Genomic DNA, 13,709 nt, shown 5'->3' with positions numbered 1-13,709 from the left:
ATTTAATTTAATACTTAATGAGAAATTTCATTACAGATACAAACATCTGATCTTTTTGTAAATTATTTAGTTCTTAAAAAATGTTTTATTGTCTGAAAACTAATAAAATCTGTAAGAAGATCCTTTGGCAGCATATAATACAACCAAGCAATATAATAGCAAACTCGGTTTGATTGAGTCTGTTCATGAGAGGCAATGAAAAGCGCAACCCCTCTGGCGTCCCCTAGCACCGGCTGAAGCGGAACTCTATGATACATGACTGTATTGAATGGACTCCATGATCCCAAAGGACCAGAAAATAATAACAACACAGAATCCAAGTACGGGGAGACTTTTACAGCCGCCATACGGCACTTAAACAGTCCCGACAACGAACAATTCCATACGATTTGGAACGTTTCAGTCAATGACGAAATTTCTCTCTACCAAACCATAAGAAGAAAAACAACAACAACAAAAGAAGACAGAAGAATATCAATTGAATTCACAATTTGTATGAATGCCAAGTCATTATCACTACAAACTGTTTTCTTTTTCTATCTTTTACACTGTTGTATTCATAAAGTTTTCGCAAATTAAATGCAGATTAAAATTAAGATTTTAAAGAACTCTATTCTATGATTAATAATTTATTCCCGCGACAGATCGCAAGAAATTCTATATAATGCCCTCGTGTGCTGTTAAACGTGAATTGCAGATATTGCGTTTTAGATTATACCATACTGAATTTTCTTTCCGAAGACATTGCGTTGTTTTATGCCATTGAAGGTTACAGATGATGTGCAAAATGCAGTTTAACTTTTTTCATTTCGCAAGATAATTATACATCGGTACCCTCGCCCTACGGGCTTGGGCACCAACTAATCCCTCGGGATTCCGCAGACGTTATTACACGAAAAACATGCGTTATCACTTCATTATAATGTGCAAAACAGTAAGAAAATGGTACGAAGTATTTGAGTAATGAAGCTGTGTCTCTCTGACTGGATGAAGTAGTAATTAAACAATTAAATGGTAGTTGGCTAATATATATACATCCTGATACAGTTAGTATTAGTGTGTTCTGTTTGAATTACCTTTCAGTGGTTTCTATACTTAAAAAAATCATCTTAAAGGTTTTACTGAGTCTTTGCCGATCTTGTTCTGATTTAAACATAATTACAATGCCTTTTATATGCACATAGACCGAAATACCTATCATAATTTTATACAATTGTAATGCCTTTACCCAACACACACGAAACATTTTTGTCTACGTAACCAAATTTTCCAGTTATTTGAGGCGGCCTACTACTTCACGAAAACTACATGCGTTGGTCTGCACGGCCATTGCTTTGTTAAATCGCATTTACGAACTCTACAGTGCAATTACCTTCGTTCTGCACACGTCGTCTCTTGATACAAACATACCGTGACTGATAGAAGATGTTGTTTTATCAACAATGGTCTAAGTACTAATTAAATGAAGGACAAAGCAATTAACAGTATGTTCTTTTACCCAGCCTGAATGTTGTGCCTCTAACAAATACTCTTAACAATAAGCACGAACGGAAATTACTACCATTCTTTTATATATTTCCCTTTATCTTCATTTATCTTTTATTATACAACAAAACAAATACAGAAAGTGTAAAAAATAAAATGCAGATTCAATTAGAATGTAGCGGAACTCTTTGATTAATTATTAACCATTGCCACTGATCGCAAGCTGCTATACTGAATGCCTCTAGGGTGATATTAACTGTATATTGCAGATACCATATCCTAGCAGTTCTATGCTAAAATTAATTTAGGAAGACAGTGTGTTATTTTATGCTTACAGATTTTGGCAAATCGAAAGATTACCGTGAATAATAAAGTTATAGAATTCATAACTTATATTTATTTCTTTTCTTTTCTTTTTTTGTTTGTGTACGATCAAAATATCTTGTAATACTAACACAATTTCAAAGACTTAGGACTATCTAAAAGTTTTATTCGGCCGTTTTACATTAGTTAATATAAATGCAAATATCATCAGAATATTACTCAGTTATTTAACACAAAGATCAACAAAAATGAAAAGTTAAAACCGTGGACTTCCTGGAACTTTTGAGCACAAAAAACACAGCTAGGGCCACTAATCAGAAAGTAGGCCAACTACAGACAATATAGCCGCCACGCAAAATGATAAAATTTTACAATTTATTTGAAATAAGATAGATAGAACTACCTTCGTTCATTTTCTTTTCTTCGCCACACACTCTTAGAGAGTACTATTGTTCTGCTTGGTTCCGTTATATGCTTCCAAAGAATCTTCTTATTTAACTGATAGGTAACTGGAATGTTCTGAAAACTGATTTACATATGAGACTAGGAGAATCTAGTTCGGCACACATCTTATATCAACGTACGTAAGCTTTATTTTTTATACAAACTACCAGCACAGGTATGAACTGAAAAGCATAATCGTACAATATCTTTCTGGCTAGAATAAATGCGAACCCTTTATATATATATATATTCAATAAAGCATAAATGAGTGTCGTTCCTAAATACCCACTGTATACAAATAACAATTGTTTAATGAGAAGCTTCGCGATATGAAATACCAGAGAAACTTGTCTGTTAATAACAATCATTTTACAGAGGTTATTTTATATCTCTCATCGATGGCATATCCGACTACTCTCTGCTTTTCAGATTCGACAAAAGCATTACCGCTCACGTTAATCTTATTTTTCGGCATTTGTGTTACTTTATCCTCAAGTAAAAAGACTTGTCACATTGCCTATGTTTCGGGAGAGAACCAAACATATTTCCGGGTATAAATGAGGACTTATTCACAAATCGAAATTTCTATGAGTCTCTTAAATGGCTGAAGACTCAGATTATTTTCTCTCAGTACAGGTTCAGTTTTACATGTATGCACTTTCAAGATAAAATACAGGACACGATCATTTTATTTCATTCTCATTTAAAATATTTGATAAGATCAGTAAAACGTGAGTATGGCTTCCCTCAAAATTACGTAACATTAAACTATAGATTTAAGACAACTTTTCTGAGCAGAAATTACAAAAACATACCAGTCATTTGCAACACAACAACAATATACAGTTTATGCCTTGGTATATGTATTTGTGCAAAATAAAATCTCAACTCATTCAAACACCTATTATACCCTGTTCTTCATAGTGACAGTTTAAGTTTAAAACTAATTAGTTAAGCTTTGGTGTTTACAGTTTATCGTTATCAAATATGGTATATTAAACTGTTTCTTGTTTTATTATAATGATATAACAAATTGAAAACATATCCACAAATGAAGATAAACTGTTCTTAGTTGGATGCATATATATTATTACAGAACTAAGTCAGTTTAATAAAGCACAGAATGACTAATGGCTCCACAGACAGCCACATAATTTTACCGATGAACGGAATAATATTCGACATAAGGAAATATAAATATATGACTGCTCGCAAGGAGGAAAATGCAGAAATATAGAAAAAAGAATGAAATGTTTTAATACTTAGATCAAATAGACACCATTTCACACTTTTAAGGTAGTTCTGCACGTTTGATAAACCGGAAGTAATGGCGAAATGTCATGGACCCGGCATACAAAAATAAATGTCATTTAATGAATTAATAGCAACCCATGGGCACATTTATTAAAACAGCAACGTTACAATCTTTCTACAGTTTAAACGTTTAACAAGTTTAATGATTCAAAATAATGTCTTAAAATTAGCTTAAAATGTCTGAATCTCTTTGCTCATGGGCAAATATCTCAAAACAAAGCACATCAACTTACAACATTACAAGTCATATGCTTATTTACGGCTGTGAGAAGTTTCATCAAAATTTACACTGTAAAAATATTCTATCCATAAAAATGTAAAAATGTTATGAAACTTTTGATTTTCCTATAGACATCCATCATATATAAAATCTTGTGTGATGTCAATTTTTTTCTCAAATCAGCCGATCCAGATTTTAAGCACACAATGCTATCTTGTATTTGCCGAATCTTCAGGTCTTTTCTAAAGGTTTGAAAAGTCAGTGTTTAATTAAATTCTATATTGTAGAAAAATGATGGGGAAGTACATAACTACCCTAAAGTGCAGTATACTGAAATGAAGAATAGACAGTTATTATATAATAAAAATCGATATAGACAAAAAGGGTTAGCATGATATTTCTTGTCAATGCCACAGAAGAATATAAAAACACAATGAAACGTTTACAATTTACTGTTCACTTCAAAACGTAGATGTCCCTGCAGCCGTTTTTGGATTTCGCTGTTAATTTAAACGAACTATTATCATATCATTTCTATGGCATTACTTAATAAAAACAGAAATGTAGCGATATGTAATATTCATACTGAATTGTTTACATTCTTACTTTATTTATATATTCACATAGAAGATTTGAGCCGTGCCATGGGAAAACCAACATAGTGGGTGTGCGACCAGGATGGATCCATGCTGTTCGCTAACAGTTTCTCCAATTCCAATAGGCTTTAAAAGCGAACAGCATGGATCCTGACCAGACTGCGCGGATGCGCAGGCTGGTCTGGATCCATGCTGGTCGCACACCCACTATGTTGGTTTTCCCATGGCACGGCTCATTTATTGGTTTTCAAACAGCGAAACTGTTCTCTTTTGATCTTTAAATACTTGAGATCCATATAATAAGGCTTTATCATGGGTGTTTACTTTCCACATTTCTTGCATCTGATTGTTTGATATATATGAGAGAAAAAATGAACAGAAGATGAGTTCTTTGAATGACTGCTTGGTATTTTAAATTGTCATTTGAAAAATAATTCATATTTATGGCTTTGGAAACCACTACCGCATTTAATACGTTAAAGAGGACGATCAAAAACACATCAAAGCAAAGTTTCACCATCTTCCACCACAGGGTTCATAGAAGGTATTGTGTAAAGTAGTGGAACAGGGCACGACCGGGGAGTGTACGCCATAGTACACTCCGAGATGTGAGCTAAAACCATAAACCTTACAAGCAAAAACAGTTTTAAAACATTAGTTGTAAATTCATATATACTTATGGGAGATAAAAATAAAATAAAATCATATGGCCATCCGTTACGTTTGGTAATATCTGTTTCGTTATTAATTATAAAGAAACAATAGATGGATGGTATTTATGCATTGAAATAATGTTTACTTGAAGATGGCAGTAATAATGTAAAAAATACAATTAAAAAAATAACATTAAAGTCAAGAAATGAATATAATTATACCTTAATTTTTCAATGCAAACTGGCGCCATTGGAGTGTTGAACTCCTATCCCCTGTGTGACAGGCCATCGCGCACACGAATAATTATGGCAGTGGGTCTAATCAAAATAAGGTGAAGCATTTCCTAATAAATTTACATATGAGTCATAAACTGAATACTCAAGCGGTCATATCAAACTATAATTTATTAGACTGTTGTCAAGGCAGCTGGTAAATGTAACTTCGAACAGAATTATATGTTATGAAACTACTTTCTGTATGGTGCTGTTGTTGTAAATGACAATGACTGGAGATCAGGAAAACATTGCGAAAGACACTATAAAAAGTTAACATTCATTCAATTAAAAAGGCTTTTATTAAATTTACCTATTCAGTTGTACAACGACAGGACTATCTGCCGTGCTGCTGCTCGATTCTCCGGTAAGTAACGTGTTGCCGTTTTCGTCAACTATATGTAACACCGCACCCTTTTCGCACGTGATTTTAACACGGTTATTTTTCATATCATATTGGTACACACATTCTTTCGCTGTTTGAATTTTGCAAATAAGACATACGATATGCACTAATATCAAATACAACACATGCTTTAGCTCCATTTTACATTAAAACTTAAAAATGATTTAAATCATCAAGAAATTTATCTGTATTCGAATGGTCTGACATGTTAAAGGGAAACAATAAAATGTAATGGTTAAATAACTGTCAAAACACCTAATATATAGCAAGAGTACACCGCTCAAAATGTCTATTCTCTTTACATTGAAATTTGACAGTAATAGATGTTGCCTTTATCCGCCCATAAATGTAATAACACACACCCAAAACAGTATATTCCATGCTCCGAAATTATCCAGTAATCCCCGAAACATCATTAGAATCTTATACTCGTCTATTCTTTGAAACATTTGAAATACTTCCGCATGAACAAACTCTTCTGTACTGTAACAAGTGCACTAATATCTTCATGATGCACAGGTCTCTTGATATTTGAGTGTCATTATTCCCACGTAAAAACCTGAATGTAGAAGATTTTCACTGATCCAATACAATTTCTGTTACTGATTCAATGCTGAACAAAATAGTTGACAATATAATTTCACAATCACAAGGCATAAGCGCCGAAACGTTGATAAAAGATAAATATTCACGTGTTATTGTTGAATTTTACCATCGTATAGGTATTTTTTTATCACATTCACTTAGTTTTTACATAAAAGCCCTTCAGCAATTCAAATGACTTAAAATTCCATCTCTGTTTACTGATCCCGTTTTAAAAGTGGAATACAAATTCTCTGTTTCTTATTTTCTCTAAGTGCATGGCTCAAAGACTGAAATTATATTATGCCACTTCAGTCAATCTTGCAGACATTAAACTATTCATACGATAAGAAATTACTACCATCTATATAATATCTATTCTTTCATCTATTATTTTCGCAAATGAATTCAAATCATCTTCTCGAATGATATGCAGATTCAATTATGAAGTTACGGAACTCTGTAATTATGTATTCTTGCTACTGATCGCAGACAGCTCTGTTGTATGCCCTCAGGGTTATATTAAATGTGAATTGCAGATACCGTACTCAATCGTGTGCCATGCTCAATTAATCTAGAAATATAGCATGTTGTTTTATGCTGACAATTACGTTTGTCATGGTTAAAGAAAAACAACTTTAAGTTTCGGGTTTGTTTGTTTATGTCTTTGATCGTAGTCTTGTAAAACACATTCTGTTTAATACGAAGATGCACATACTTTTTCTGTTCATCTATGAAAGCATGTATAACTTCTTCATTTCTTGAGGTATGTAATGTTTGTAATTAATATTATCCACGTTCATTTGAAAACATGTATTAAGGGCTTGTCAGTCAAAAACCGTTTTGACTAATGACCGGCAAACTAGTCTTTATTACATGACATCATATTTTTTAAAAATGTCTGACTTATTAGAACAGAGATATTTTATGTGTTGACTGTAGACCGGTCATACAACACAGATCATGGACCGGAGATATTTTAAGGAAAGTGTAATAAAAGTGAATGTTTTATCTATTTCATCACTCATAGGGAAATTATCTAAAATACTAGAAATGATGTGTCGAGATCTCTGCGAGATTTGTTTTTCGAATGAAAAAAGACGAATTCACGCATTAACTAGAATTAAATATCCCATGATACAGAGTGCAACACATAGAAAAGGTGTGGAACGTAAACATCCGGTAAGCTAATTGCTCATTTGCAGAGTAAATATGTTTTTTCTAGATGATTTAAACTTTCTTCCCTTTAAATTTACCAACAATCATCTGAAAGAACTGCCTATATGGGTTACCGTTGGCGGCTATACATAAGTTTAAAAGCACAAACATACAAATACATGCTCGAATTAACGCGCACGCAAGCATGCACGCACGAACACAAAAAGGGGTAAATGTGCATCTTATTCAATATGGTAAGACGCATTTTTCAGACACCAGATGGTGCTTTTTCTTTGATGTGATTATAAATTTGCATTATTAGATTTGATTTAAGTTGATAGCGCAATATTTATTATTTTGTTGTATGCTCGTTTGGTGAAGAAACCGTTAATAAACAGTGAGAAATCATTCATATCAGCCACACTCAGTGATATGGTTTTGCCTATCTACTTGAACATATTAAAGTAATTTCTAACTACTCCCATAAGAAAGGATTTATTCTCGCTTTGTTGTTTATAGTATATTTATGATTGAATAATGAAATGAAATGGACCTCTTTGTCGTGAGCATCTTTGTAACATCATATTAAAAGTTATTTTAGATTACGCGCGCCAGTTTCCCTGACTGAGATTAAACTTTTTTGCAAAATGCATATTTCAACATAGTTTCACATTAAATAGAATTTATCTCACTTCTCAATGTAGTGTAGGCTATAAGGCTGAAAATATGGCCGAATTGGGCACTTTTTAGAAGAGTTTGGATCTTTATCTGATACAATACTATTATCTATAACGAAACATTTTAGATGTAGAACCCACCTCTATCAAGCCTTTTATGGTAAATAATAAGGGTCAGAGTTATGCCCCTTGAAATCATTTTTAAAAAGGTATTAGTATACAACACCCACCATATACTTTTGTATGAAATACAAATGTCCCATCATTTTATGCGAAATGTATGTCGGAGGAAATTATTAATCAGTCTGTGTGCTAAGAAACGAAATAGATGAGCATATATGAGAGTTACGGCCCTTTACTTTGTAAAATTATAGAAAAATCGGAAAACACTTATAATGGTACATTTAAAGTTTGATTTTTGAATAGTTTTGTTCAGCTATCTTTCCAAAAAGTGATGTTGTAAGTAGTAAAGGACATGCTAATTAGTTGTGACACCCTATTTTTATGCTCCCGTTCTAAGAAGGAGGAGTATATTGTTTTTCAGAAGTCGGCCGGTCTGTCTGTCGGTCTTTTAATATGTTGACCAATCAATTTCAGGATGATAACTCAAGAACGCTTGAACCTAGGATCATGAAATTTAATAGGGAAGTTGTTCATAACCAGCAAATTGATTTTAATTGATTTTGAGGTCAGTAGGTCAAAGGTCAAGGTCACAGTGACCGGGAACAGTTAAACAGTTTCTGGACGATAATTTGGAAATGCTTGGACCTAGAATCTCGAAACTTAATAGAAAGATTGAACATGACCAGCAAATGACTTCTTTTGATTTTGAGGTCAGTAGATCAAAGGTCAATGTCACATTGACGAAGAACAGGTCTACAGTTTCCAGATGATAACTCAAGAATGCTTGGGCATAAGATTATGAAAGTTGTTTAGAAGACTGGACATGACCAATTTTGAGATCAATAGGTCAAAGGTCAAGATCACAGTGACCTGTAACATTTAAACAGTTTCTGGACGATTACTTGTAAATGCTATGAACTGTAATCACAAAACTTAATAGAAAGGTTGATCATGACAGCAGATGACCCTATGTTTTTGAGTCATAGGTCAAGGTCAAGGTCACATTGACGAGACAGGTATACGTTTCCGAGATATCTCAAGAATGACTGGCATAGATTATGAATGTTATTAAAGAGACTGGTCATGACCAGCAAATGGCCTCTATCGATTTGAGATCAATAGGTCAAAGGTCAAGATCACAGATCTTGAAGTTATGACAAGTAAAATGAAAATCTCCACTGGTAAAGTTTCATAAAATCGGCCTATATTTTGTTAAATACTTCATGCGGCGATGGGTTCTACATCAGAATTGTAATATTATGATATAATATGCAAGAATCATACAAAACTAAAACTCTTCTAAAATGTGCACAATCTTTCGGCTTATAGCCTACACTATTGGGATATATTCCATTTTCAGGTTTGTCAGTTTGTTTGTTATTGTTGTTCTAGACTTGAAATTTTAAACTTCAACGTTAATCATCTAACAGAACTTTTTTCCAAGTGACACAAAAAGCTTGTATTGTAGCGAAAATCCCAACAACTATCAAATTATTTACTTTACGATTGAGAGGTTATCAAAGTACTGAAACTTCCGTGAAATTGCCTTTTAAACGTTTTGAAAAAAGCGTGAAATATGTGTAAAATATTTTTTTTTTATAAAATGGATTTTAATGACTGTTAGTGCTTTGGTAAAATGCTAAGATGTGAATGAAAATGACAGCGATTTCGATGCGGTTTAAACTTCGTCACTTAGAGTCAATATATAGCGTTGCTAGTTGACATATAATTATTTTTGATGGTTGAACATGAAATAAAGTCTACATTATTTCTGTTGTCCGGAATATTTCCATAACTGTTTGATTTCCTGTAATCTAGTTTACAACTGACACACTGGCATTCATTACTGTAGACTTTAGACTGTAGACGTTAGACAGGTTACGCCTGACGTTCATTTCACCTTCATCTTCTACTGATATCAGTGCCTGACTGGATGTATCTATCAGTTGGCTGTAAACCTCGGTTAGGTAGTCCAATATACTCAATATATCTTTTTTTTCTTGCTTGTTTTGTCGTTTTCCTCTTTATATTTAAATTGTCTGTGTATATTTTAGCATATATGTTTATTATGTAAACATGCATATATATATATATATATATAATAAACTGCTGTAAAGTTGCATTCGAGGTAACTGTATTCTTTTGAACGTGATCTTCCTTTTGAAGCTTTTTACTGTTTTGTTGAGCTATGCCTTGAATCAAATTTTGCTTTCATTCCTTGATAAAATTTAAAATAGTTTTCATCGAAAGTTAATCAGGTGACAAAACTGGAAATAATTAAAAGTCTTAGCATAATACTTTTCAATTTTTGAGAACAAAACAGCGCTACAACTTGATGATGATACATTTTATATACGTTTACCGATTTCTGTATAACGGCATACCTATAAAATACATATGCAGAAAAAATAATCGTTATTGATATACGTCATATTAAGTTTATTAGAAAATCCGTTGAAGGCAAAGAGTAAGTAAACACTAGCAGAGTCTGTTAAGGGGCGTGAGGGATGATTGCACATCTCTACCTCTAAAGAACAGATGCTATAAAGCCTAGTCTTCTGCAAATGTTTTGCTCGGTTGCATTCCATCTCTGTTATTTCATTTTTGTTCCAATTATTTTATTATCGTTTTTCGGGCTAAATGTATGTGTGCGCTACCTAGTAAAATTATGAAATAATACCGTTTACGCGTTTCTATGTCCTAAAAATGAACAAAGTTATATAACATATATGTAAAAGTAAATGATAGAAGACTCATGTCTTTTTTTGATTGTTCGCGAAACAAATATTATGTGTTCAATGCAGAATTAGGAACTAATTGTGAAAATACCTCAAATAATTTTAAACGTTAAAAACCACATACTTAATTGAGAGAAATTTACAACTATTTGTTGTACCCCTACCAGTTTGACTGGTTAGTTACGAGCTGCGCCTTTGGTCTGGTACCGCTGCACCTTTTCCCGATTTTGTACGTTACAATAATTCAGCACACTCTCTGGCGTTTCAAATCATTCAGAGGAAGTATTAACGGCTGATACATTAGATTCTATGTGACTGTATATATCTATATTTACTCAAGTGCTCCAGATCATTTAGACATTTCATGCTTGTCTTTTTATCATTTTCAAAGCGAGAACTGTATATCACTACATGCCATCTTTATCAATATTCAATTTAATGAGAAATTTCATTACAGGTAAAACCATCTGCTTTTTTTGTAAATTATTAAGTTTGAAAAGCTTGTTTTATTGTCTGAAATCAAAGTCCCCCGACAACGAACAATTCCATACGACTTGGAACGTGTCAGTCAATTGTGTAATTTCTCTCCCCCAACCCATAAGAAGAAAATCAACAACAGTAAAACAATATAAAAATATCAATTGAATTCACAATTTGTATGAATGCCAAGTCATTATCACTACAAACTGTTTTTTTACTATTCTATCTTTAACACTTTTGTATTTATGAAGTTTTCGCAAACTAAATGCAGATTCAATTACGATGTTAAGGAACTCTATAATTAATAATTTATTCCAACATTGCAAGAAACTCTATTGAATGCCCTAGTGTAATGTTTAACGTGGACTGCAGATATTGCATTTTAGATTGTACCATACTGAATTCACTTTTCGAAGACATTGCGTTGTTTTATGACATTAAAAGTTAGAGATGATAAGCAAAATTCTGTTTATTATTTTCATATGGCAAGATAATTGTAGATTTTTTTACTTTTGAACTGGTAAATATTTTACGTCGAACCAAGACTTGTAGTTTAATACAATCTGTTGTTATACCAGTGAATATTTTGTTTGCAGTTGGAGCAAATGACTTACCTGATATATTATATTTACGACAAAAATGAATAAACCAGCATTTTAATGATTGTGCAAACTAGTAAGAAAAATGGTACGACGTATTTAAGCAACGAAGCCGTGTCTCACTGACTGGATTATGTAGTAATAAAACAATAAATTACTAGTTAGTTAATATATATACCTCCAGATGCAGTTAGTATTCCCCTGCGAATATAGTGGGTTGTCTGGGGAGTAATTTATTATGTGAATGACTGTGTAAGATACATACATGTGGTTATGAAATCAGGCGGAAGTTTATTTGTGTTTTAAAAGACATTAATTTTAATAGTGTCCAATAATTAATATAAACCATTTAATCAAAAAGCAGTATTAACACATTTAATAGTTGAAGCTCGATAATTATTCCTATCGATTGCTAAAAATCTTAGACTCCGTCATCAACTGGTACGCGCCATTAAAATAGCCCATGAAGAAATATTGTCGTTCTGAAAAACAATACCATAGCGTTTAACAGGTCAGTAAAGTGTTTTATATGCATAAAGACCAAAATACCAATCATAATTTTATACATTTGCAATGCCTTTACCCGACACAGCCTAAACGTTTTTGTCTACGTATCCACATTTTCCAGTTATCCCTGCTACTTCATGAAAACCACTGCTTTGTTAAATCGCATTAATTATTTACAAAGTCTACGGTGCAAATAACATTACTAACATTACAAACTCTGTAATAAATAAAAAATCCTTAATAGCTTTTTACATTTAATTTTAATAAACTTTAAACTCTTTGTGACTGCTACTACATTAGACAGAATTATAAAAAAATATGAAAATTTTATCTGCTTATTGATAAAACATTTAACTACTCCGTGTCACATGTCTGTTCTATATGCATGACACAAATGATAAAATTTATGAATGCTGTGCCTTTAACAATTATTCAATTACTCTTAACAATAAACACGACCGGAAATTACTACCATTTATTTGATATCTTTCCCATTATCTTTTATTTTACAACAAACAAATACAGAAAGCATTCAAAAAATAAAATGCAGACTCAATTAGGATGTAGCGGAACTCCTTGATTAATTATTTATCATTGCCACTGATCGCAAGCAGCTATGCTGAATGCCTCTTGGGTGACATTAACTGTATATTGCAGATACCATATCCTAGCAAGAGCAATACTCAAATTAATCTAGGAAGGCAGTGTTTATGCTAACAAATTTTGACAAGTCGAAAGGTTCCCGTAAAATAATAACACAACGATAGGAAGTATTCGTTTTTGTTTGGTGTAAGCTAAACTATCTTGTAAGATGAACATATTTCAAAGGCTTGGGACTATCTTAAAATTTTATTCGGATTTTATATTTAATATCTGCAAATATCATCAGTATATTACTCAGTAATTTAGTATAAAAGATCAGTAAAAAATATAAGTTAAGAAAGGACTTCATGGAAACAGTAAGCACAGCAACGAGGGCCACTAATCACAAAGTAGTCAAATCACAAACAAAAGCTATATAGCCGACGTGCAAAATGATATAATTTCATAATTTATTTGAAATACAGGTAATATTAATAGAAATGCTCTCGTCCATTTTCTTGAATTTGCCACACACTCTTGGAGGAATG

At 32.5% G+C, this 13,709-nt stretch overlaps 1 protein-coding gene across 4 annotated transcripts in view; it reads right to left on the bottom strand.

Annotated features, from left to right (window-relative positions):
• The window catches only part of LOC123533861 (olfactomedin-like protein 2B), a 147,073-nt gene that overhangs the window by 73,036 nt on the left and 60,328 nt on the right, over nucleotides 1–13,709 (bottom strand). Inside the window, exon 1 of one of the 4 annotated variants that reach the window (XM_053519634.1) lies at nucleotides 5,623–6,706. The exons of the other annotated variants lie outside the window; for them this stretch is intronic. Coding sequence (XP_053375609.1) covers nucleotides 5,623–5,855 — 233 coding nt within the window. The 5' untranslated portion in view covers nucleotides 5,856–6,706. Of the gene's footprint in view, nucleotides 1–5,622; nucleotides 6,707–13,709 lie in introns of those variants that run through there. 4 annotated transcript variants of the gene reach the window in all.

The sequence above is a fragment of the Mercenaria mercenaria genome, chromosome 12, assembly GCF_021730395.1.
Source record: "Mercenaria mercenaria strain notata chromosome 12, MADL_Memer_1, whole genome shotgun sequence".
Classification (NCBI taxonomy): domain Eukaryota; kingdom Metazoa; phylum Mollusca; class Bivalvia; order Venerida; family Veneridae; genus Mercenaria; species Mercenaria mercenaria.
The sequence above is the reverse complement of the archived record's forward strand: the minus strand, read 5'-3'. Positions and strand labels throughout refer to the sequence as shown.